The following is a 26481-nucleotide window of genomic DNA, read 5'->3' as shown; positions in this document are numbered from 1 at the left end:
ATAAATTTAAAAAAATAAAACCTTTTTCTATATATACCTGTGTTTTGAATATTTATTGTTTTGTGATTGGTTCATTGGTTCTTATGTCCTCACAAGGAACAAAAATATTTCTTAGATAAAATACATTTGAATAATATCTCTCTGGCGAGTTTATCAATAATTTTTGCAGTTAAAAAATATATATCAAAAGCAATAGAACAGAGTATTCCAAATAAATCCCTTGAAGGCGCCTTTTACCCGTTCATTTGATTTGCCCAAGCCCTCAAGGGTAGATTGGGTTTCCCATTATATTCAATTACCATATCCAGGCATCATAGCACCTCGCCTTTCTCCTACGGATGCACCCCTTTTTCCCGCCTCCAAACGAGATGGGTTATATACAATAGTTTTAGATTATAGAAATCTGAACTTGCACACAAGAACATGCACAGTGGAAAATGCATATACATGGGTTTAAATATACACTTAGTTAAAAAAACTAATTACAAAAACAACCAGTGGATTTTTCTGTACGGATATAGTGCCTGAAATCGACTATCTAACTTTCAACAGAGAGCAATACTCGTTTAAACTCTTGGCTATGGGATATAAGAACAGCTCTACTATTTTTCAGCACAAATCATGGCGATCTTATAACCAAATCCCAATGACATCGATGACATCTATCTTACAGATGATGACTGAGATGCACACCTGATGAGGGCGGACTGGATGGTGACAATTCTAACACACGGCTACAAAACTAATTTTAAAAATCTAAACAAGCCTTCCTGATGGTGACTTTTCCTGGATATGTATTATCCAACGGGAACAAAGGATTTCCACCCAATTTCCTTCAGAAATGTGGAGCCTCCTGGCACTGAAGAAGTTTCAATCCCTGCTGAGATTCCCAAACTTTTTGCCTTGCTATGCTGAGCGAGTGAAACCCTCGTAAGACCTGATTTCTCCCACGCTCGAACATTGAACCAGTAAATCTACTGATATCTTATGTGTCCTACAAGTGGAAATGCTAGTGACAAAATATTTACAGACTATAGAAAACAAAACAAACCTAATGTTGAGAGTAGTATCAAGCCATTCAGGTTATAGCTATTTTGAAGGAGCTCCCATTGGCACATGGAAAACAAATGATAGTATTTCTTCCTGCACCAGCAGCCACCAGGGCAATCATTCCTAAAGCCCGTGCATTACACCGGAGATGCATGCCGTGGGCCTCTTCATTAAGTGCAGTGGATGTAAAATTACAGTATGATCTGACTTTCCGGGCACAAGCTTTCCTCCAATAGAAACACTGTCCCAACTCCAAACGTTTTATCCATTGAGTTTTATTGGAGTGTGTTGTATACAAAACGCTCGGCTCAACCAGTGGTAGGAACTAATCCAAAGTGCTCTATGACCTGTGCAGCATTGCAGGGTGTAGCAAAGAAGGGTAAAGTTCATCCACAGTGCACCCACATCAAACTCTTAAGTGCCAGCACTGAACAGCATGCAGAAATACATGTCCTGATACTTGCATTACGGAAAACTGACTCGTCAGTGCCCACACTTATAGTGTCCGACTCTTCCTTCGGCGTGCAAGATTTCAATGTAGATTCGAAACACTGGCATGTAAATGGATTCAAAGATTCAGAAGGAAAGCCCATTAGGAATGAACAGCTCTGGGGGAATGGAGCTATTTTACAAGATAAGCTTCCATTGGTCCATGTGAGGCATGCTTTTGGCCATCAGCATGAGAGTCAGTCAGTCAGTCAAAGTACTTTATTTCGATAAATAAATATCATAAAAAGGCATAGAAACAGTACAATCGATATTACATAAACTCTAAAATTCATATTATCTAAAATGTTTAAGAGAGGGGTCAGTAAAATAAAAACATCATAAAAGCATCATTTAACATAAAACATTAATGTTCTCCCAAATACACCAATGTTACATTTCATATAGACAATTAAATAGTAGACCAATACATTATATTTAAAAGATCTGATTAATAGCAAACTTCGTTTTCTTAGCCCTGACAGCGCCCACTAAAAAACTGGCAACGTGGAACATAATCCTGGGGGTCTGCAGTAACTGTAAATACAAAAGGGCCGGTTTGACTTGTATGAACCCCGCCTCCTTTAAAATTGGGAACAAATATTTCTTTCTTAAGGCCGTGTAATGATCACAGAACATCAGGAAGTGCATTGTGTTCTGGATCGAAAAATCATCACAGTTACACGGCGTTCCATTTTCTGGGGGACACCAAGTTTGGAAGTGACCAAGAGTCAGATGAATCAGGTTGAACCGAAAACGTGTAAGTAGAAACCGGTGAAAAGGTTGATTAACAATGGACAAATATAATTCCGGCCCCGCATGGGTGCTCAAAATAATACTGGCCCGCACCGAAGGTTTCTTGTATTCTACTTGTTCTCTTTCTAAACATAACAGATCTTTCAACATACTTTTAATCAGGCCAATATCTTTGACTGTAATTGATTCCGGAGAATAAAAAAGATCCAGTCTCCCCACTCTATCAAGGCAGTTTTTGATATAGACTAGCCATGCTATTTTATTTACTTTGTCCAGCTGCAGGCAATCTTTTAGAATGGAATGGTTGAGCGGAATTTCTTGGTTCAACCAAGTCTTAAGCCAGGCTAGAACAGGGGCCAGTTTAATCAAGTCAGAGATGTAACCCACACCCAGTTCAGTATGAACGATATGTGTGGAAGTAGACTGAGGGAGAGAGAGAACCGATCTTAAAAATTTGTTTTCCGTAATCTGTATACTCTCCACAGAGCAATGGCCCCATAACGCACTTCCGTACGTTGCCACTGTAAGGCATTTTGCTTCATAAATTTTTAACAGAGTAACAATTGGCCTAGCACCCAATTTGTTCATAAAACCCCGAACAGCAGAGGATGACTTTACTAGTGCGAGAATTGATGCCATACGGAACAGTGTGGCTGACTTAACTTCCAAAGCCGCATTACAGAATGTTGGAGTAGCAGTAGTGAAGATCAGCACAGATACGCTAACAGCAATACAAGCAACCATGAAGGAGAAAACACCACCAGCTGGCTTTCCTCTCAAGTGGTGAATGACCTAAATATCGATTTCAAAATATAGAATGGACAGAATATCGAAAATCAAAATATAGATAGGTCAGAATATCGACATTGGGGTACAAAATATCGATTTCCATAATATAGAATGTAAAAATATAGAATTCCATAATATCGACTTTAAAAATATAGAATCCCATAATATCGAAAAATTTGTAGTGTTATGTATGGTAGTATATGTGTTAAAATTATGTATTATTTTTGGAATGTATGTTTAATTTTTTTAAACTAATGAATGTTATGTAATTTAATTTTTGCGCAATTTAATTCCGTAGCGGGTTGTGGGTTTATAGGGGAATAGGGTGGGAAGTAATTTAATTATGGTAAATTAAATATTAATTATATGTATATGTTTTTATAATTAATTGATTGACAATTAATTATTAATTGGTCATTAATTTTTATTAATTGATAATTAATTTATATTAATTGATTAATTGATAATTATGTTAATTTTAATTTTGATTATTAGCAGCGGGTTGTGGGTTTATAGGGGAATTGGGTTGGAAGTAACTTAATTGTAATAAAGTAAATATTTTTTTTTATTTATGTGTATTGATAATTAATTGATAATTAATTATTAATTGGTAATTCATTTGTCTTAACGGGTAATTCATTTGTATGAATTGCTAATTAATTTTTATTAATTGTTAAATAATTTTTATTAATTGAGTAATTGATTATAATGTTATTTGTATTTTTTAGTATTGTGAGTGGGTTGTGGGTTTATAGGGGAATTGGGTGGGAAGTAAATTGTAATAAAGTAAATATTTTTTTTTTTAATTTATGTGTATTGATAATTAATTGATAATTAATTATTAATTGTAATTCATTTTTATTAATTGGTAATTATTTTTTTACCAATGGTAATTAATTTTTAATAATTGTAATTAATTTTAATTAACTTTTTATTGGTATTGATAATTAATGTAATCTTATTTTAAATTTAAAGCATTACTTTCCCTACTGTTGCACTCTCAGGAGTGGGAATAGTTTTTTTACCCTCCCTCTATCCAACTCTTTCCCTACTGTTGCAGTCACTGGAGTGAGAATAGTAATTTTTACCGCTACGCTATCCAACTTTTTCCCTACTGTTGCACTCTCAGGAGTGGGAATAGTATTTTTTACTCTCCCGCTATCCAACTCTTTCCCTACTGTTGCAGTCACTGGAGTGGGAATAGTAATTTTTACCCTCCCGTTATCCAACACTTTCCTTACTGTTGCACTCACTGGAGTGAGAATAGTCATTTTTACCTTCCCGCTATCCAATGCTTTCCCTACTGTTGCACTCTCTGGAGTGGGAATAGTAACTTTTACCCTCCCGCTATCCAACGCTTTTCCTACTGTTGCACTCACTGGAGTGGGAATAATAATTTTTACCCTCCCGCTATCCAACGCTTTCCCTACTGTTACACTCTTTGGAGTGGGAATAGTAATTTTTCCCCCTGCACTATCCAACGCTTTCCGTACTGCTGCACTCTCTCGAGTGGGAATAGTCATTTTTACCCTCCCGCTATCCAACGCTTTCCCTACTGTTGCACTCTTTGGAGTGGGAATAGTAATTTTTACCCCTACGCTATCCAATGTTTTCCCTACTGTTGCACTCACTGGAGTGGGAATAGTAATTTTTATCCCTACGCTATCCAACGCTTTCTCTACTGTTGCACTCATTGGAGTGGGAATCGTAATCTTTCTCTTCCCGTTATACAATGCTTTACGTACTGTTGCACTCTCTGGAGTGGGAATAGTAATTTTTACCCCTACGCTATCCAATGCTTTCCCTACTGTTGGAGTCACTGGAGTGGGAATAGTAATTTTTCCCTTCCTGCTATCCAACGATTTCCCTACTGTTGCACTCTCTGGAGTGGGAATAGTAATTTTTACTCTCCCGTTATTCAATGCTTTCCCTACTGTTGCACTCTTTGGACTGGGAATAGTAATGTTTACCCCTTCGCTATCCAACGTTTTCCCTACTGTTGCACTCACTGGAGTGGAAATAGTAACTTTTACCCCTATGCTATCCAACGCTTTCCCTACTGTTGCACTCACTCGAGTGGGAATAGTAATTTTTACCTTCCCGCTATCCAACGCTTTCCCTACTGTTGCACTCTTTGGAGTGGGAATAGTAATTTTTACCCCTACGCTATCCAACGTTTTCCCTACCGTTGCAATTACTGGAGTGGGAATAGTAATTTTTACGCTCCCACTATCCAACAAAATCTCTACTTTTTTTTTACTTTTTTAAAAATTATTTTTACATTTTAAGCTTGTTTTATATTATATTATGTATGTTTTATTTAATTGTTTTAAATATTTAATTAATTTTAGATTATTTTTAATACATTTAAAAAATTCGATATTTTGGCTAACTATATTTTAACATTCTATATTTTGGAATCGATATTTTAGTACTTACCTGTTTGTAGATAGGGAGTCGATATTCTGTCCTTCTATATTTTGGTGTCGATATTTTGTGCATTCGATATTGTGTCCCTCGATATTTAGTCACTGAACCCTCTCAAGTATTCCTACACCCTCAGTTCAGAGAACACTCCCATGGTTGCTATACTCGGAGTGGGAGACAAGATAATTCCTAATGCATTGACCAAATTCTTGATTACTATGGGTAGGCCTCAGAGAAATGCAGGTTCTCGAGCAGTTGTAAAGGATTTAGAGTGTCTGGTAGCGATGGAAGCAGTCCATACATTTAATTTGCACACTGGTACTGCACTTCCCTCCAAGGCTTATAGGGATGCCATGTCCGCGATGGGAGTATGTCCGTGATCCAGCAATCCTTACCAAATTAGTCTGGTGTAATAACTGCACAATTCAACAAGCCGTGACTGCTAGGGTGGACTGCAGGTCTCAGTTAGTAATCATCATCTTTCTGGAGTTCAGTGAGCATTTGTTCACTCCGGCCTCAATATCTGGCTGCCAGAACACTTCCTTACACTCCTGGCAGGGACCTGCGCTTGACTCATAAGGCTTTGATTAGGTTCGGAGGGTAAGGCCAGCCGGAAAGGACTTCTCGTTTTTGGCAGCCTTAGCTTGGAACAAGCTATCTCACGATCTTTGTTTTCTAGCAACAAAATCTCTCTTTAGGAAGAGGCGTAAGACTTGGCTTTTCACTCAGGTTTAACTCTAGGTTATTTCTTATTGTGATTTAGGTCGGAATCGTCTTTGGAGCAGCCGTCCTGCTCGATAAGCACCACAAGTAGAAGTATTTTACACCCTCTCTAGCAGCATCTTTAGAAGACTGTTGGGTGGCTCCAGCCACTCTCTCTGTCCAACCCAACCCATTCTACACCCCCTCCCAAGCAGCATCTGTAGGCAGTGCTTAATTGTAGACGGTGGTTGCTGGTAGGGGCAACCGGTGCTCCTTTTTGGAGCTCAGCCCATGTTTTAATCTCTTCAAACACTTCCCAGGAGGAAGGAGAAAACACACAAAATGGAAAGATGTAGAAGAGAAGGACAGAAAACTATCACAAAGGAAGAAAGCGGGAACCTGCAAGCGTGAGATAAAGGGGTAGGGAGTGTCTGGTAGTGAATTAAAGAGGCATGAAGTGGGTTGCATGCTGCACAGCCATGGCATTCAGCGCACATACATTTAAGAGCAATGAATGGGCTTCTAAGCGGAACTTTGGGAATCTGCACTCATTATTTTACAAATCAAGCACTGCCTGTAGGAGACTGCTGGGTGAGCATAAGACACATTCTACTGACTCAACCTCTTTTACTCCCTCTCCAGCAGCACCTGCCAATGGCTGGCAGGTGAGCAGCAAACGCGCTCTCTCTTCTATAGCCTCCCAGACACCCCTGTAGGTGGCTGGTGGGGGAGCAGTAGACACGCTCTTGCAAACCCAACATATTCTATACCCTCCCAGACACACCTGTAGATGGCTGACGGGTGAGCAGCAAACACGCTCTTGCAAATCCAACATATTCTATACCCTCCCAGATACGCCTGTAGACGGCTGGTGGGTGAGCAGCAAACACGCTCTTGAAAACCCAACATATTCTATACCCTTCCAAATACACATGTAGACGGCTGGTGGGTGAGCAGCAAACACGCTCTTGCAAACCCAATATATTCTATACCCTCCCAGACACACCTGTAGATGGCTGACGGGTGAGCAGCAAACACGCTCTTGCAAATCCAACATATTCTATACCCTCCCAGATACGCCTGTAGACGGCTGGTGGGTGAGCAGCAAACACGCTCTTGAAAACCCAACATATTCTATACCCTTCCAAATACACATGTAGACGGCTGGTGGGTGAGCAGCAAACACGCTCTTGCAAACCCAATATATTCTATACCCTCCCAGACACACCTGTAGATGGCTGGCGGGTGAGTAGCAAACACGCTCTTGCAAACCCAACATATTCTATACCCTCCCAGACACACCTGTAGACGGCTGACGGGTGAGCAGCAAACACGCTCTTGCAAACCCAACATATTCTATACCCTCCCAGATACGCCTGTAGATGGCTGACGGGTGAGCAGCAAACATGCTCTTGCAAACCCAACATATTCTATACCCTCCCAGATACGCCTGTAGACAGCTGGTGGGTGAGCAGCAAACATGCTCTTGCAAACCCAACATATTCTATACCCTCCCAGATACGCCTGTAGACAGCTGGTGGGTGAGCAGCAAACACGCTCTTGCAAACCCAACATATTCTATACCCTCCCAGATACGCCTGTAGACAGCTGGTGGGTGAGCAGCAAACATGCTCTTGCAAACCCAACATATTCTATACCCTCCCAGATATGCCTGTAGACAGCTGGCAGGTGAGCAGCAAACACGCTCTTGCAAAAACAACATATTCTATACCCTCCCAGATACGCCTGTAGATGGCTGGCGGGTGAGCAGCAAACACTCTCTTGCAAACCCAACATATTCTATACCCTCCCAGACACCCCTGTAGATGGCTGGCGGGTGAGCAGCAAACACGCTCTTGCAAACCCAACATATTCTATACCCTCCCAGACACCCCTGTAGATGGCTGGCGGGTGAGCAGCAAACACGCTCTTGCAAACCCAACATATTCTATACCCTCCCAAATACACATGTAGACGGCTGGCAGGTGAGCATCAAACATGCTCTTGCAAACCCAACATATTCTATACCCTCCCAAATACGCCTGTAGACAGCTGGTGGTTGAGCAGCAAACATGCTCTTGCAAACCCAACATATTCTATACCCTCCCAGATACGCCTGTAGACGGCTGGCGGGTGAGCAGCAAACACGCTCTTGCAAACCCAACATATTCTATACCCTCCCAGACACCCCTGTAGATGGCTGGCGGGTGAGCAGCAAACACGCTCTTGCAAACCCAACATATTCTATACCCTCCCATATACGCCTGTAGACGGCTGGCGGGTGAGCAGCAAACACGCTCTTGCAAACCCAACATATTCTATACCCTCCCAGACACCCCTGTAGATGGCTGGCGGGTGAGCAGCAAACACGCTCTTGCAAACCCAACATATTCTATACCCTCCCAAATACGCCTGTAGACAGCTGGTGGTTGAGCAGCAAACATGCTCTTGCAAACCCAACATATTCTATACCCTCCCAGATACGCCTGTAGACGGCTGGCAGGTGAGCAGAAAACACGCTCTTGCAAACCCAATATATTCTATACCCTCCCAGATACGCCTGTAGATGGCTGGCGGATGAGCAGCAAACACGCTCTTGCAAACCCAACCTGTCCTACACCCTCCCGGACACACCTGTACACGGCTGGCAGGTGAGCAGCAAACACGCTCTTGCAAACCCAACATATTCTATACCCTCCCAGACATACATTTAGACGGCTGGCAGGTGAGTATAAGGTACACTCTACTGACTCAACCTCTTTCACTCCCTCTCCAGCAGCACCTGCCAATGGCTGGCAGGTGAGCAGCAAACACGCTCTTGCAAACCCAATGTAGTCTATACCCTCCCAGACACACCTGTAGACGGCTGGCGGGTGAGCAGCAGATGCTCTCTCACAAACCCAACCTATCCTACACCCTCCCCAGCAGCATTTGCTGAAGACTGCAGGTTGAATACTTTGGCCAAATACATAAACACTAGGACTTCTCATTGACCCCGATCACTGGTCCACAGTGGCTTGTCCTAAAGATCCACCAGGGCTAGTTTGGTTCCATGTGTAGGAAGAAACTTGACTGGTTTTGGTCTAGAAATGTTTAGTGTACACAGGGAACATGCAGACCTTCTGGAAGATCAAGACCACTGAGTGTTTATGAACGGGGAATACTAAGCACCCTTAAAGTAGTTTATTGATAGTCTACAGACTACTAGTACGCCACCTGGTGTGCAGCTCTTGAAGGTGCAAGAGTAACCTTCCTCAGACCGCTATAGTTAGAGCTGACCCTAGGAAACCACCCAAATTTCAAGTAACTTGGTTTCCACTAGTTCTTTTGGTAGGTCATTACAAGACCCTCTATTAAGTGAATCAGCTATCATTTTTCCAATATATTTGGCTCACTTATCTGAGTAGTGAAGGCTTACTTCAGGAGGTAATAGGTTTGTTGCTCAAAATAAGATATGGCTAGGGTGACGAGATGACTTCATGTCACTGGTAGACAATCTTCCAGTTCTGTTTTTTGATTTAACATATCAATGCATTCTGGGAGCTGTAGTCATGGATCATTTTGATTGAGTCAATTGGACCAACGCACTTGATAATGATATGGACAAGCAAACAGCAGGAATAGAAAAGTGATGTCCTGGTGACACGGAACCGTTTTGTCATCCTAAGTATGACAGAGTAATGTTATACAAAATACTTCATGTCCTGTTAGTGCTGGTACTTCTAAAAAATAATAAATATTTGTATATATATATGAGACAGGTGAAACAGGAATAGTTCAAAAATAAAGTCCTGGTAAGTTGTGCAGTCAGGACATGACCCAAGGAATGTTTTAGCTCATTGAAAAGTATAGTGCATAGAATTAAAAGTCTGGTGGTTGAGCAGCAGACACTGTTTGTAGGGTTGTCCAAAAGGCTCTAGAACATGGCGAGGGGGACCAGTTTTTAGCCGCAGCAAGTGTGGAGGGCAAAGGTTGTGGGGACCGGCCAGCTGGATCATGCCCCTCCCAGGCTCCGCGGGAGGAGGGGAGATCCTGCTCCCTCTATGGCACGTGCAGCCCACACCAGCCTTACCAAGCATGAGCCCTTGGCGAGGAATGTAGCAGAAGGCTTGCAGGAGGGACCAGCAGGGCAGTCCACAAGCAGTGATAGGCTCCCACCACGTGGCAGCACAGCTCCCTCCCATTTTGCAGGGGGGAGAAGGGGCGATGTTTCTCCCACTGTTTAACAGCCACAGCTCCTCTGCCCTAACGCCGCCGTTCACTGCTGTTCAATGCCAGGGTCCGCTCGATAGATTCCAGCGTGTGACCTATGTGCATGGTCTCTGCAGCTGCAGGGTCCCCACACCAGGGGCCCCTCCATACTTTCAGCGTGCACCCTGCCCTATGTGCATGGCCTCTACAGCCGCAGGGTCCACATGCGCCAGGGGTTCCTCAATAGTTTCCAACGTGCACCCTGCCCTATGTGCACATTCTATGCAGTGGCAAGGTCCCTATGCCAGGGGCCCCTTGATCATTTCCAGGCTGCTCCCTACCTTATGTGCACAGTCTATGCAGCAGCATGTTCCCCATGCCAGGGGCCCCTCAATAGTTTCCAGCCTGCACCCTGCCCTATGTGCAGGGTCTTTGCGGCCGGAGGGTCCCTACACCAGGGGCCCCTCGATAGTTTCCAGGCTGCTCCCTACCTTATGTGCACAGTCTATGCAGCAGCAAGATCCCCATGCCAGGGGCCCCTCAATAGTTTCCAGCCTGCGCACTGCCCTATGTGCATGGTCTCTAAAGCAGCAGGGCCCCTATGCCAAGGGGCCCTCGATAGTTTCCAACGTGCACCCAGCTCTATGTGCAGGGTCTCTGCGGCCGCAGGGACCCTACACCAGGGGCCCCTAAATAGTTTCCAGCATGCACTCTGCCCTATGTGCACGGTCTCTGCAGCCACAGGGTCTCCACACCAGGGGCCTCTTGATAGTTTCCAGCATGCACCCTGCCCTATCTGCACGGTCTCTGCAGCCGCAGGGTCTCCACACCAGGGGCCCCTTGATAGTTTCCAGTGTGCACTCTGCCCTATGTGCAGGGTTTCTGCGGCCGCAGGGACCCTACACCAGGGGCCCCTCGATAGTTTCCAGCATGCACTCTGCCCTATGTGCACGGTCTCTGAAGACGCAGGGTCTCCACACCAGGGGCCTCTTGATAGTTTCCAGCATGCACTCTGCCCTATGTGCACGGTCTCTGCAGCCGCAGGGTCTCCACACCAGGGGCCTCTTGATAGTTTCCAGCCTGCGCCCTGCCCTATGTGCATGGTCTCTAAAGCAGCAGGGCCCCTATGCCAAGGGGCCCTCGATAGTTTCCAACGTGCACCCTGCTCTATGTGCAGGGTCTCTGCGGCCGCAGGGACCCTACGCCAGGGGCCCCTAAATAGTTTCCAGCATGCACTCTGCCCTATGTGCACGGTCTCTGCAGCCGCAGGGTCTCCACACCAGGGGCCTCTTGATAGTTTCCAGCATGCACCCTGCCCTATCTGCACGGTCTCTGCAGCCGCAGGGTCTCCACACCAGGGGCCCCTTGATAGTTTCCAGTGTGCACTCTGCCCTGGTGCAGGGTCTCTGCGGCCGCAGGGACCCTACACCAGGGGCCCCTCGATAGTTTCCAGCATGCACTCTGCCCTATGTGCACGGTCTCTGAAGACGCAGGGTCTCCACACCAGGGGCCTCTTGATAGTTTCCAGCATGCACTCTGCCCTATGTGCACGGTCTCTGCAGCCGCAGGGTCTCCACACCAGGGGCCCCTCGATAGTTTCCAGCATGCACTCTGCCCTATCTGCACGGTCTCTGCAGCCGCAGGGTCTCCACACCAGGGGCCCCTTGATAGTTTCCAGTGTGCACTCTGCCCTATGTGCAGGGTCTCTGCGGCCGCAGGGACCCTACACCAGGGGCCCCTCGATAGTTTCCAGCATGCACTCTGCCCTATGTGCACGGTCTCTGCAGCCGCAGGGTCTCCACACCAGGGGCCTCTTGATAGTTTCCAGCATGCACCCTGCTCTATCTGCACGGTCTCTGCAGCCGCAGGGTCTCCACACCAGGGGCCCCTTGATAGTTTCCAGTGTGCACTCTGCCCTGGTGCAGGGTCTCTGCGGCCGCAGGGACCCTACACCAGGGGCCCCTCGATAGTTTCCAGCATGCACTCTGCCCTATGTGCACGGTCTCTGAAGACGCAGGGTCTCCACACTAGGGGCCTCTTGATAGTTTCCAGCATGCACTCTGCCCTATGTGCACGGTCTCTGCAACCGCAGGGTCTCCACACCAGGGGCCCCTCGATAGTTTCCAGCATGCACTCTGCCCTATCTGCACGGTCTCTGCAGCCGCAGGGTCTCCACACCAGGGGCCCCTTGATAGTTTCCAGTGTGCACTCTGCCCTATGTGCAGGGTCTCTGCGGCCACAGGGACCCTACACCAGGGGCCCCTCGATAGTTTCCAGCATGCACTCTGCCCTATGTGCACGGTCTCTGCAGCCGCAGGGTCTCCACACCAGGGGCCCCTTGATAGTTTCCAGTGTGCACTCTGCCCTATGTGCAGGGTCTCTGCGGCCGCAGGGACCCTACACCAGGGGCCCCTCGATAGTTTCCAGCATGCACTCTGCCCTATGTGCACGGTCTCTGAAGACGCAGGGTCTCCACACCAGGGGCCTCTTGATAGTTTCCAGCATGCACTCTGCCCTATGTGCATGGTCTCTGCAGCCGCAGGGTCTCCTCAATAGTTTCCAGCATGCACCCTGCCCTATCTGCACGGTCTCTGCAGCCACAGGGTCTGCACACCAGGGGCCCCTCAATAGTTTCCAGCGTGCACCCTGCCCTATCTGCACGGTCTCTGCAGCCGCAGGGTCTCCACACCAGGGGCCCCTTGATAGTTTCCAGTGTGCACCCTGCCCTAGGTGCACGGTCTGTGTAGCAGGGCCCCTATGCCAAGGGCCCCTCGATAGTTTCCAGCGTGCATCCTGCCCTATGTGCATGGTCGCTGCGGCCGCAGGGTCTCCACACCAGGGGCCCCTTGATAGTTTCCAGCGTGCACCCTGCCCTATGTGCATGGTCTCTGAAGCAGCAGGGCCCCAATGTCAAGGGCCCCTCGATAGTTTCCAGCATGCACCCTGCCCTGTGTACAGGGTCTCTTTGGCCGCAGAGTTCCTATACCAGGGGCCTCTCGATAGTTTCCAGGCTGCTCCCTACCCTATGTGCATGGTCTCTGCAGCTGCAGGGTCCCCACACTCCCCAGCTCCAGTCCTCTTAGGGTCACAGGCCACAAGCAGTACAGGTGGAAGGGGACTGTGTGAACAGTCTCAACCAGTCCAGGGGGGTAGGGGGGTGGTGGCACATTGGTGCTCTCCTGCTGGTGGCTCTGGTACAAGTGGTGCTTGGCAACTGCATGAGCGGGGTGGCACAGCACCGCCCTACTCAATCCTCCACTCGACACTGAGCTAGCCTCCCAGGCCAGTGGGCAAAGCACACGGCACACCACGGCGGACACAGTCCAGGCCTCTCCTCAGACGTGGGCCAGGCGCCAACAGTGCGCCCCGGGTGAGGCGCCCCAGAGGCACCATCACCTCTCTGGCTCTTGGTCAAGCCCTAGAATTCCTCACCGCTGGTCCAGCAGGCCTGATGGCAGCAACACAAAGTCCTCGCAGTCACACTGGGGAGATATCGAGCCGGGCCGCCCAGCACACAGGAGGCGCCGTCCCCATTCTCCTCCTCAGAGCCCTGCGAACCGCTCTCCAGTGAAGGGCAGGCCCCCAGAGGCTCACCAACTGAGGGCTCTGTTGGGGAGGTGAAATGAGGTTGAAGGGCTCGGATATCAGGTGGATGAGAGCCTGTTTCCACCATCAACTTACATGTATTACTTTAAAGAATGGCTATTCTGCCCCTAGCATGCCCTCTCCTGGAGTGGCCAGCATGACAGCTAAGTGCATAATAGTTGTGAATATAAAATATGTAGTTTTCAAGGTTTCCGGGATACAAATAATATCAGTTCCAAACAGGACAAAAATGTTAGTTTATTTCCAAGAAACCACTTTTAAACCATCATTAACTGCACAGATAAGTCCTGTTTCCTAAAGAATGATTACTGTTTAGTACATGCGGAAGCAGTTCCACTTTCCAGCCTCTTCCTCAACCTCCCCATTAATCTGGTGAACTTCAGTATTTAAACTAGACACATCTGCCCCCCCCCTCCAGTCGACTCTACCATATTTATTACCTCCTCCCACATCACCTCTTTCTCAGCCACAAGAGCCTAGCATTAAAATGGCATTCCTTGTCACCTTATTTTGAGACCAATTATATTTTTTATGAGCCCCAGACTGGAATGGAATGACATCAATGCCTCTACTAAGGAAATAATGACCGTTTGACATCATCAAATTCGCCACCGCCTTAGAACTGAACATTACTCTCGACCTAAACCGTGAGCGGGAATTTAAAATTTGCAGACAGTGAATATCATTGCTTCGACTCATCCTCAGGGCCTCCAGATCCGCTCATATGGGAAGAGAAAGCCTTTGATAATGCATTGACGGGTCCGTTAGAGACACCACAGATTGTTGCGCCATCTTGGGCGCCATTATTGATATTGACCTGATCAGCCTGTGAGGCGCCATCTTGTTGATATTGACCTGATCAGCCTGTGAGGCGCCATTGTTGATATTGACCTGATCAGCCTGTGAGGCGCCATTGTTGATATTGACCTGATCAGCCTGTGAGGCGCCATTGTTGATATTGACCTGATCAGCCTGTGAGGCGCCATTGTTGATATTGACCTGATCAGCCTGTGAGGCGCCATCTTGTTGATATTGACCTGATCAGCCTGTGAGGCGCCATTGTTGATATTGACCTGATCAGCCTGTGAGGCGCCATCTTGTTGATATTGACCTGATCTGCCTGTGAGGCGCCATTGTTGATATTGACCTGATCAGCCTGTGAGGCGCCATCTTGTTGATATTGACCTGATCAGCCTGTAAGGCGCCATCTTGTTGATAGTGACCAGATCAGCCTGTGAGGCGCCATCTTGTTGATATTGACCAGATCAGCCTGTGAGGCGCCATCTTGTTGATATTGACCAGATCAGCCTGTGAGGCTCCATCTTTTTGATATTGACCAGATCAGCCTGTGAGGCGCCATTGTTGATATTGACCTGATCAGCCTGTGAGGCGCCATTGTTGATATTGACCTGATCAGCCTGTGAGGCGCCATCTTGTTGGTATTGACCTGATCTGCCTGTGAGGCGCCATTGTTGATATTGACCTGATCAGCCTGTAAGGCGCCATCTTGTTGATAGTGACCAGATCAGCCTGTGAGGCGCCATCTTGTTGATATTGACCAAATCAGCCGGTGAGGCGCCATCTTGTTGTTATTGACCAGATCAGCCTGTGAGGCTCCATCTTGTTGATATTGACCAGATCAGCCTGTGAGGCACCATTGTTGATTTTGACCTGATCAGCCTGTGAGGCGCCATTGTTGATATTGACCTGATCAGCCTGTGAGGCGCCATCTTGTTAATATTGACCTGATCAGCCTGTGAGGCGCCATTGTTGATATTGACCTGATCAGCCTGTGAGGCGCCATCTTGTTGATATTGACCTGATCAGCCTGTGAGGCGCCATTGTTGATATTGACCTGATCAGCCTGTGAGGCCCCATCTTGTTGACATTGACCTGATCAGCCTGTGAGGCGCCATCTTGTTGATATTGACCAGATCAGCCTGTGAGGCGCCATCTTGTTGATATTGACCGGATCTGCCTGTGAGGCGCCATCTTGTTGATATTGACCTGATCAGCCTGTGAGGCGCCATCTTGTTGATATTGACCTCATCAGCCTGTGAGGCGCCATCTTGTTGATATTGACCTGATCAGCCTGTGAGGCGCCATCTTGTTGATATTGACCTGATCAGCCTGTGAGGCGCCATCTTGTTGATATTGACCTGATCAGCCTGTGAGGCGCCATCAAGCCATGAACCGACAGAGTCTGATGCAGTTTCAACTTTTTCTTTCTTCACTGCGGACGCCTGCATAGGAGCAAAATGTGCTTTTCTGGGCCTTTTATTTGTTTTCTCCATTAGTTTTTCTTCCTGTTTTTACCAACTTTTTGGGCAAGTTTTTCCAGAGGGACTTCCGGAAGACTGACCTTCGAAACGTTTATGGACTCTTTGCTCTCGAAAATTGGAAATGAAGCGCCCTTATGCCCTATATTTGAGGATGCAGACTTTGGCACAGATGGTTCACTAGAAGGGGAGTCAAATAGATTTTCTAGGGAGTAGGTCTGCCTGTCTCTGTTATTAGTACTATTCTCTTTCCTTTCTCTGCACTAGACTGGCCTACTCGACTCCCAAAATCCCTTCGGGGGATCATACATGATGATTCATCACACTAGAAATCTGCACAATGGGGGAGTCAGTAGTGCCCATCTTTTGAGGTTCTATTTGTGAGTTCAAAGTTTTCGCCCTCTCTTTTCCTTTATTAACCAAACATTTAATAATTGCCGTGAGGGAATCCAAAATGTGTTCTGAGTTCTTTGAGGATTTTTTCAAGTGGAATAAAATAGAGAACAAAATTGTTTCCAAACATTGTGAGAACCCTAAATCCTGGACATAGTCTCCTGATAAATTACAAGATGCATATAAAATAAGATCAGACGTCACTAATGTTTTGGAAATCATGGAAGCATTAGCACTCGCGTCCTACTGAAAAGTCCAATCTTATTTTCTTTCGGATTAGAAGGAGTGGTCAGCGGATCGTGAGAGCAGGGTACCAATTCTGATCTGCTAATATCCTTAGATTCAATATTGATATCTGGCAATGTGAAATCTGCATCCAGTGCCCTCCCCCATCACCAACATCTAAACCTACATCCACCGCTCTCAGAAGATCTTCTGCCTTCCCCACTTCCAGATGTCCCCTCCAACCACACTGCACGACTCCTCAACCGGCTGCGGAGGGACCTTCGGAAAGAGGGTTCGTCATGGAGGACAATGAAAAGTGGGGCAGTGACGAAGAAAGATCAGGCACATTCCTTAGTAGAGAGTGAGTGAAGAGTGAAACAAAGAACCAACTCTAGGTAAACTTGAAGAATTCAAAAGGGGCAAATCACTACCCTTTTCGAGGGCCCCCTTAGTCTCTAGGAACCTCTGGGGAGTCTCTGATAGCCCCAAAGTACCGAGTAACAAGTGAGCCTCCCCTATAGGCCTCAAATGTTTCTTGGTCTCACTAGAATCCCAGTAGGCAGCCCCAAAGGGCAATGGCCAATAAGCAAAGGGTCCAGAAAAGGCAAGCCAACGAGCGCAAAGAACGGGAAGCAGGCAAGGAATATAAAGAATAGAGGGGACTGCAGAAGCTACTGGATCAAATTTAAATGTTTGCCTGACCTCCATTCCACACTAGTTGCTCCAAGCCACAAACCAAGCCTCAAGAAGCTTCTATGGCCTCCATGGTCTCTCATGGGATTCCACTGACCTCTGGCCTCAGGCTTCCCCCTGGGCCTGCTGGGGCTGCTTGGGAATAGCTGACTTCTCTCCGGGGGGCTAAACACTCCACCTCCAGTCTCGGGGGGGGGGGGTGGTCTTTCGGGCACCAGGGGTTTGAGAAGTAGACCGATAATCTGAGCCCTCCAACTGGGACCCAAAAATCCAAAATAGGGGGAAAGCCGAGAGGGTAAGGAACATTGCTGCTGACACCCCACCATGACTACACCATAACTACTCCACGGAGTGGCCACGACCAGTGCAGGGAGCTCAGTGCTCCGTTCTGCACTCGTCATCGTCCTCTGTCCTTCCTCAGAAGCTCCACATAGACTCTGTGGTCAAACGACTGTCAACCATGACTGGTAAGAAATGCTCTGCCATCTGCTCTTTCTCCTGTACTCATCCTCCTCCGAACTACATCCTCCTCACAAGACCCACCTACCAGCATTCAATCTTTCCATTGAAAGAAGCATCTAAAAATGCAACTTATTAGTTCTCATACCAAATTTTCACAGAGAATAATAATATATATATATATATATATATATATATATATATATATATATATATATATATATATATATATATATATATATATTCACTGAAAAAACCATAGGTTTCACACACGTTATAGTTAGGAATTAGCATTTAAAAAACCTTGCAAATTCACTGAAAAAACCATAGGTTTCACACACGTTATAGTTAGGAATTAGCATTTAAAAAACCTTGCAAATTCACTGAAAAAACCATAGGTTTCACACACGTTATAGTTAGCTGGAGGAGTGTGGCTCAATGGTTAGAGTGGCAGACCCTGAAGCAGAGTTCTGGCCAGGGACCAGGGTTTGATTCCCGCCTCGGCGGGGCTTGGGCTCAATTTCCTCGGACCTGTCTATTCTCGCCTCGGTGACTTCGAGTGTACAATCCAGGATCATTCTAACTTTTAGTCGACAACATCAGGAATTAAGGAGAATCTATTCCCGCAATTGGAACTTGGTACAGGGGGACCCCGTCATTGGCGAATTAGTAGCCAAAAAACCAGTTCTGACTTTTAGGAGATCAGTGTCAATGAGTAATAAGTTGGTTAGCAACTGTCCTGAACTGATCACTCCGACTACCTGGATGGCACAAATTAAGGGTTTTAAAAAGTGTTCCACTTGCAAAGCCTGCAAGTATGGACAGAATAAAACCCATTTCACTAGCCCTTTCAAGTCTGAACCCACCCAGATAAAGAAAAGAACCACATGCAAATCAGAATATGCTGTGTATGTGCTGGAGTGTCCTTGTGGACTGAAATATGTGGGTAGCACTAGGTTACCGGTCCACAAAAGGATACTCCAGCACATCAGAGCAATTACGGGAAAGGATCAGGCTTATCCTGTCGCTAGGCATTTTGAGCAAGTACACGAGTGTAACCCCAAGTTTCTTCATTACTATGTTATTGACATGGTTCCACCAATGAAGCGTGGGGGTAACCGAGAGGGCAAATTACGCCTCCTGGAAACACGTTACATCTTAGAGCTCAATACAAAAAATCCGGCCGGATTAAATGCCAGTGAGGATTTTTTTACCTGCCTGTAGGACCAGTAAATTACTTAAATAAGGGTTATCTTTCATGACTAGATTGTGGGGAGTGACAACTTCAAATTATTAACAGTTTATAGATAAGGGATATGAAATTTGAGATAATGAAAATTAATACTTATTACCGGGAGTTGGTAATATTATTTATGAATTTAGATCCCATACATCTTCTTTTAACTGTTTTTTAGTAAAGAACGAAAGTAACTGGCTTTTAAACTTATATCTTTTTTAAGAAGGATATTATCCTTTTTGCACTATTTTGCACAAACTCTTTGAGTGGGTTATTTAAATTGTGGTTGTAACATAGGAGACATTGGCTATAACAATAACGGCCCACTTGGGCGGTACCAGGGTAATCTATTCATGTAATTTATTGAATGGATAAGGATAGCCGGTCACAGAGGGGAATGGCAGCTATATATTGACCTGGAATTCAATGATAGCAATACGATCAACTTAGAGGGTGTATTTGACACCCAGAGCAAATGTCGTAAATAAGGATTTTTTGGCATTAGTGTAAATATTCCTAGTAACCAGTACACAGTAATATATGGAAATCTGCTTTTAGATATATTCAGGTTTTAAAGATATATATATTTTTGTACGTATTTATTCATTATATTTATATGATGTTTGATTGTACTGTGTATAGAAATCGACATGCTGTAGTATTTCTTCTATGTCAAACAGGCTGCAATGACATCTGAAATTCATTTCCTGTTTACCACTTTAAATACCACTCGCACCGTCAGCAATGTGTCATGTGATCAAGACCCGAGTGGGGGTCGAAACGCGTTATGGCGGACAGGCTGGGCAACCAATAAAGCACTTTTGATTGGCACTAAACCTTTGGGTCCGCTTTTCGTCTCTGTGTTCGAGTGAAGCACTGGCAGTGGCGTTTTTTCATTCATTTGGAGTACCGAGCAGCTTCAGCGGTACGAGCGGAACCCCTCCCCTTCAAGGGCCAGGCAGCAGGAAGCAACCAGGGCCGGTGATCCGGAACTGAATTGGAAACTCCGGCGAGGTGGAAGCTGCAGGAGCCCCTAACTGCTGCGTATCTACCTATCTTCGGTATTGAAGTCGGTGCATTCCGTGTCAGTGGACCGGAGACGAGCATCAAGAAGTCAACGAAGGTAGGACTTGAGCAGAGTTGTTAGTGGGGAGAGTGCGCGGTGAGCGTTAAGGACATTAGTCGTAATAGCGCCTCCGTATTTTTTCAATCAGGCTTTGTATTAAGGATTAAGCCACAACCACAGCCATTATGTCCGCAGACGCATTGCGAAATCGGGAGGAAGCTGCCAGTTCGATGTTTCTTGACTCCCCGGCTGGGGAGCCACAAGTTGTCACACATCCCGCAACCATGTCTGGAAGCCCCAATGTTCGGGAACTATTTAAAAAACTGGAAAAACTTATGCGCTCTGAGCAATCTAAGTGGTGGGAGCATAGATCGCTATCCCGCTACCTGGAGGTTGGAAGGGTGCCGAGAGGGCTGCGCATAACATTGGCGCCGAGTTATGAAAGTCCGGACCCCGATATGCTCGCTGAGTGGGCAGAGTCCAACCTCGAGTCATCCAGCAGGCTTATGAAGATCTTAATTAAGTATGCGGAGAGTGATCGTGCTAAACTGCAAATACAAATAGAGCTCTTAGAGGGGGAAATCAGCAAAATGGAGAGTACAGAACAGATGAAAAAACTGAGGGACGACATGTTGATACGTCTTAAGAAAGATGAAGAGGTTATAAAAAGGAGAAAAACATTTAAATTTGAAAGGGATCGGATTGATTATGTTAATGGCCAAATCTTCACCTACGCTCGTAAATACGATGCAGTAAAAGCACGAGCCAATAAACCGCCACAAGGGAAGTTGAGTGAAGCAGCAGCCTTGTCGACATCAACTTCGGAATTGAGCTCAGCTGCAGAAAGTGACCCAGAAGGGGAAAGCACTAGAACACAGCAATTGGGGTTTACGAAGCTATCCCTAGCACAGGAGGTAGACTGCCTGTGCCAAGACAGACGCGACACTCTGAGGCCACGAGTGTTACCTGGAGCAACAAACAAAAGCTCAATTATAAGCGAAACCAGAGACGAAAATGCCGCAAAAGGAAACAGAAATGTGGGCAAAAGGACAACGAGGGGGAGATGGAACAGATTCCAGAGCAGGGATCAAAAGCAAACATAAGTTCCAAATCAGTAATTAACCTCACTACCATGCCCTTAACATCAGCGGAGATGACAGTCCTGGGATTAGGCTTATCATACTGCCCCCCTTGTAATTTTAATTATGCTGACATAAGAATGGACACATTCAGATTTGTACGGAAACTGAAACTAAGCAAATTTCATATCCTACATCCCAATAGGAAAAATAATTTGCAAACATCAGAAATTCTGGAAAGTCCACCGTTATTAACAGCTGGTGATGTGGATCTTTTTCAAACAGCATGGGATCTGCAGAACGATCAGGGAGGGGCAGCGAACATCAGGGGCTTTTCACAGCATAACACGAACAGAGCATTTGAAACACCATTTAAGCCTAAATCCACCTTTCAACCAATCATGCTTCGTGACAATTTGGATGTCTACCATGAACTTGTTGCACAAGACTTGAAGAAACTATACAGTGCTACCAACAAAGTCCACCACAGTATAAATAAACAGAATCTGTGTTACCATCAACTCATGAAGAAATTCGAGAAAAACACCGATATAATTGTGCGGCAAGCGGACAAAGGTGGCAACGTAGTTTTATGGCCACGGCAGCTTTACATGGAGGAAGCTGAACTACAATTGTCCGACATGGCTTGCTATAAAAAGAGTAACATCCATTCTGTTAAAGCGGCGTGGGAAGAACACTACCGCAAACTCTTGGCCTGGAGAAGTGGGGGCCTGTTGACTAACGAGGAATATCGTTTTCTGAAGAAGGAACATCCTGTTATCCCGACATTCTACCTGATCCCCAAGGTGCATAAGAACATTGCTAAACCACCAGGCAGGCCAATTATTTCGGCTATCAATAGCGCCTTAGAAAACACTTCCAAATATGTGGATTTTTTTCTTCAAGAGTGGGTGAGGGGGCTCAACTCGTATGTACAAGACACATCTGATTTTTTGCGCAAAGTTGAACATATACCATGGGAGGCGGACATGTTATTTATGACTCTTGATGTAACCTCCCTGTATACGTCAATAAGACATTGTGATGGCCTGAAGGCAGTGGAGCATTTTTTAAACTTGAGACCTATGAGCTGTGTATCCCATAACAAAATGCTGCTACATATGATAACTGCATGTCTTGAACAGAATTTTTTCCTTTTCAATAACCAGGTTTATCAACAGATCCGGGGCGTGGCCATGGGGGCCTGCTTCTCCCCCAGTTACTCATGCTTACACATGGGACTGTGGGAGGAGCAGGTTCTGATGGGCGAGCTCAAGGAAATTGTGGTTAATCATGTTGTACTATACCTGAGATTTATTGATGATCTGTTTTTTATTTGGAAAGGATCTATACAGAGTGCAGAGGCGTTTGTGGATAAATTGAATATGAATTATCTGAATTTACAATTCACATCAGCCATAAGTGAGAATTCTGCATTTTTTCTTGATGTGGAGCTCTATGTACAGGACAGTAAGTTGGTCACCAAGCATTTTAGAAAGCCCACTGCGGGCAACACGATTCTTCATGCCTCTAGCCATCATCCCCAGCATTTAATACGTAGCATCCCGTATGGCGAGATGCTGCGTATACGGAGGATTTGCAGCTCCGACACGGACTGCATCCGTGCCCAAAATGCGAGTAAACTACGTTTCTTAGAAAGGGGTTACTCAGGCAAAATTATTGATAGCGCAATCAGGAAAACAAGAGCTATAACTAGATGTGATGCTTTGGTCCCCAAACAGAAACAAGTTAGTGCTAGTGAGGACACTTCGAGTGTACAATCCAGGATCATTCTAACTTTTAGTCGACAACATCAGGAATTAAGGAGAATCTATTCCCGCAATTGGAACTTGGTACAGGGGGACCCCGTCATTGGCGAATTAGTAGCCAAAAAAACAGTTCTGACTTTTAGGAGATCAGTGTCAATGAGTAATAAGTTGGTTAGCAACTGTCCTGAACTGATCACTCCGACTACCTGGATGGCACAAATTAAGGGTTTTAAAAAGTGTTCCACTTGCAAAGCCTGTAAGTATGGACATAATAAAACCCATTTCACTAGCCCTTTCAAGTCTGAACCCACCCAGATAAAGAAAAGAACCACATGCAAATCAGAATATGCTGTGTATGTGCTGGAGTGTCCTTGTGGACTGAAATATGTGGGTAGCACTAGGTTACCGGTCCACAAAAGGATACTCCAGCACATCAGAGCAATTACGGGAAAGGATCAGGCTTATCCTGTCGCTAGGCATTTTGAGCAAGTACACGAGTGTAACCCCAAGTTTCTTCATTACTATGTTATTGACATGGTTCCACCAATGAAGCGTGGGGGTAACCGAGAGGGCAAATTACGCCTCCTGGAAACACGTTACATCTTAGAGCTCAATACAAAAAATCCGGCCGGATTAAATGCCAGTGAGGATTTTTTTACCTGCCTGTAGGACCAGTAAATTACTTAAATAAGAGTTATCTTTCATGACTAGATTGTGGGGAGTGACAACTTCAAATTATTAACAGTTTATAGATAAGGGATATGAAATTTGAGATAATGAAAATTAATACTTATTACCGGGAGTTGGTAATATTATTTATGAATTTAGATCCCATACATCTTCTTTTAACTGTTTTTTAGTAAAGAACGAAAGTAACTGGCTTTTAAACTTATATCTTTTTTAAGAAGGATATTATCCTTTTTGCACTATTTTTGCACTATTTTGCACAAACTCTTTGAGTGGGTTATTTAAATTGTGGTTGTAACATAGGAGACATTGGCTATAACAATAACGGCCCACTTGGGCGGTACCAGGGTAATCTATTCATGTAATTTATTGAATGGATAAGGATAGCCGGTCACAGAGGGGAATGGCAGCTATATATTGACCTGGAATTCAATGATAGCAATACGATCAACTTAGAGGGTGTATTTGACACCCAAAGCAAATGTCGTAAATAAGGATTTTTTGGCATTAGTGTAAATATTCCTAGTAACCAGTACACAGTAATATATGGAAATCTGCTTTTAGATATATTCAGGTTTTAAAGATATATATATTTTTGTACGTATTTATTCATTATATTTATATGATGTTTGATTGTACTGTGTATAGAAATCGACATGCTGTAGTATTTCTTCTATGTCAAACAGGCTGCAATGACACCTGAAATTCATTTCCTGTTTACCACTTTAAATACCACTCGCACCGTCAGCAATGTGTCATGTGATCAAGACCCGAGTGGGGGTCGAAACGCGTTATGGCGGACAGGCTGGGCAACCAATAAAGCACTTTTGATTGGCACTAAACCTTTGGGTCCGCTTTTCGTCTCTGTGTTCGAGTGAAGCACTGGCAGTGGCGTTTTTTCATTCATATATATATATATATATATATATATTCACTGAAAAAACCATAGGTTTCACACACGTTATAGTTAGGAATTAGCATTTAAAAAACCTTGCAAATTCACTGAAAAAACCATAGGTTTCACACACGTTATAGTTAGGAATTAGCATTTAAAAAACCTTGCAAATTCACTGAAAAAACCATAGGTTTCACACACGTTATAGTTAGCTGGAGGAGTGTGGCTCAATGGTTAGAGTGGCAGACCCTGAAGCAGAGTTCTGGCCAGGGACCAGGGTTCGATTCCCGCCTCGGCGGGGCTTGGGCTCAATTTCCTCGGACCTGTCTATTCTCGCCTCGGTGCCTATTCTAATCATGGGCCCCACGCTGCAACTCTGGGCAATAGCTTGCTTAGCCTCCACACCGGCCCCAACAGCGCTAAGGATGCCTGGCTTCACCCTGGGGGTGCCCAGGAGTGGACACTTCACAGGGAAAGCCAGGAGGGGTTCCACAGCGGTATGAGTATCAGCGCCAGGAAACCGCAAAGGCGACACTGCAAGGTGGCCGTCTGGTGACAGTGCGCTCTATAAGTACCTTGACATTTACATTTACATTTACATTTAGCTGGACATTTCACTCGTAAAAAACCAATGAAATTTCCCTGTTATAGTTAGTTAAGCTAACTATAACTCGCGCGCCCGCAATGCACTGCTGATGACGTCACATATTACATCACTCATGACATGGTCAGTGACATCACTCATGACATCACTGATGACATCTCAAATGACATCACTGATGACATCATCCAGTGAATGTGTGTTTTTCTGAAAATTAAATATGTTTAATATATGTATATCTCAAGGTCGATGGAAGAATACATGAGTATATAAGTGTCTAAATGGATGATTTGTTTTTGAAAAATTGATTGTATTACTGACTGATTAAGTGTATCTTTTTGAATACATGGCTAAGTGAGTAATGTTTAAATGTGTAAATACCTGTATCAGTCTCTCACTTTGTGTATAAGTGTCTGCATGGGTCGGTGAGTAGCTACATGGGTGTTTATATAGGTTATTATTTGGTTTTTTGAGTCTCAGTATGAGTGTCTGAGTGTCTGCATGGTTCGGTGGGGGGTATTACGTAGTGCATAGATGCATGAATGAGTGACTCACTGTTTGTATGTGTTGAAGACAGCATGTGTGCAGGACTGTATGGGTGGATGAGTGTGTGTATGGGTGTGTTAGTGAGTGAATGGCTATCTCAATAGTGTCTTTATGAGTAACTACATATGTTTTAAACTAGTATATGTGACTATTGGTGTATATAAGTGAGTATATGTGAGAGTGAGAGATTGAAAGAGTTCCTGTATGAATAAGTATGTGTTTCTATAAGTGATTGTTTAAAAGACTAAGTATGTGTAAGTTTCTGTAGAAGTAAGTGTGGTGGTGTGTGTATAACTGTATATGCAAGTAAATGTATGTTTGATTCTTTATTAGCATGAGTGACTATGTGTGTGAGTAACTCTATGGATGAGTGGCATTGTGTTACAGGATGTATAGGTGTATGAGTACATATGATGTGTGAGTACACGTATGAGTGACTGTACAGGACTGTTGGTGAATGAGTGGATGTTTATGTGGATCTTAGAATTATTAAAGAGGCTGTTGTAATTGGTATTGGTATGTCCATTTTTTTGAAAATTTCAGTC

The 26481-nt window shown here is 45.1% G+C and overlaps 1 protein-coding gene across 1 annotated transcript in view; it reads left to right on the top strand.

The window, feature by feature from the left end:
- The window catches only part of LOC146839104 (uncharacterized), a 305124-nt gene that overhangs the window by 122024 nt on the left and 156619 nt on the right, over positions 1-26481 (top strand). The window contains exons 3-4 of the mRNA XM_085600011.1: positions 20555-21273; positions 21357-22349. Of these exons, the coding sequence (XP_085456137.1) occupies positions 20555-21273; positions 21357-22349 (1712 nt within the window). The remainder of the gene's footprint in view (positions 1-20554; positions 21274-21356; positions 22350-26481) is intronic.

Source organism: Triturus cristatus, chromosome 4_2, assembly GCF_964204655.1.
Source record: "Triturus cristatus chromosome 4_2, aTriCri1.1, whole genome shotgun sequence".
Taxonomy (NCBI): Eukaryota; Metazoa; Chordata; class Amphibia; order Caudata; family Salamandridae; genus Triturus; species Triturus cristatus.
The sequence above is the reverse complement of the archived record's forward strand: the minus strand, read 5'-3'. Positions and strand labels throughout refer to the sequence as shown.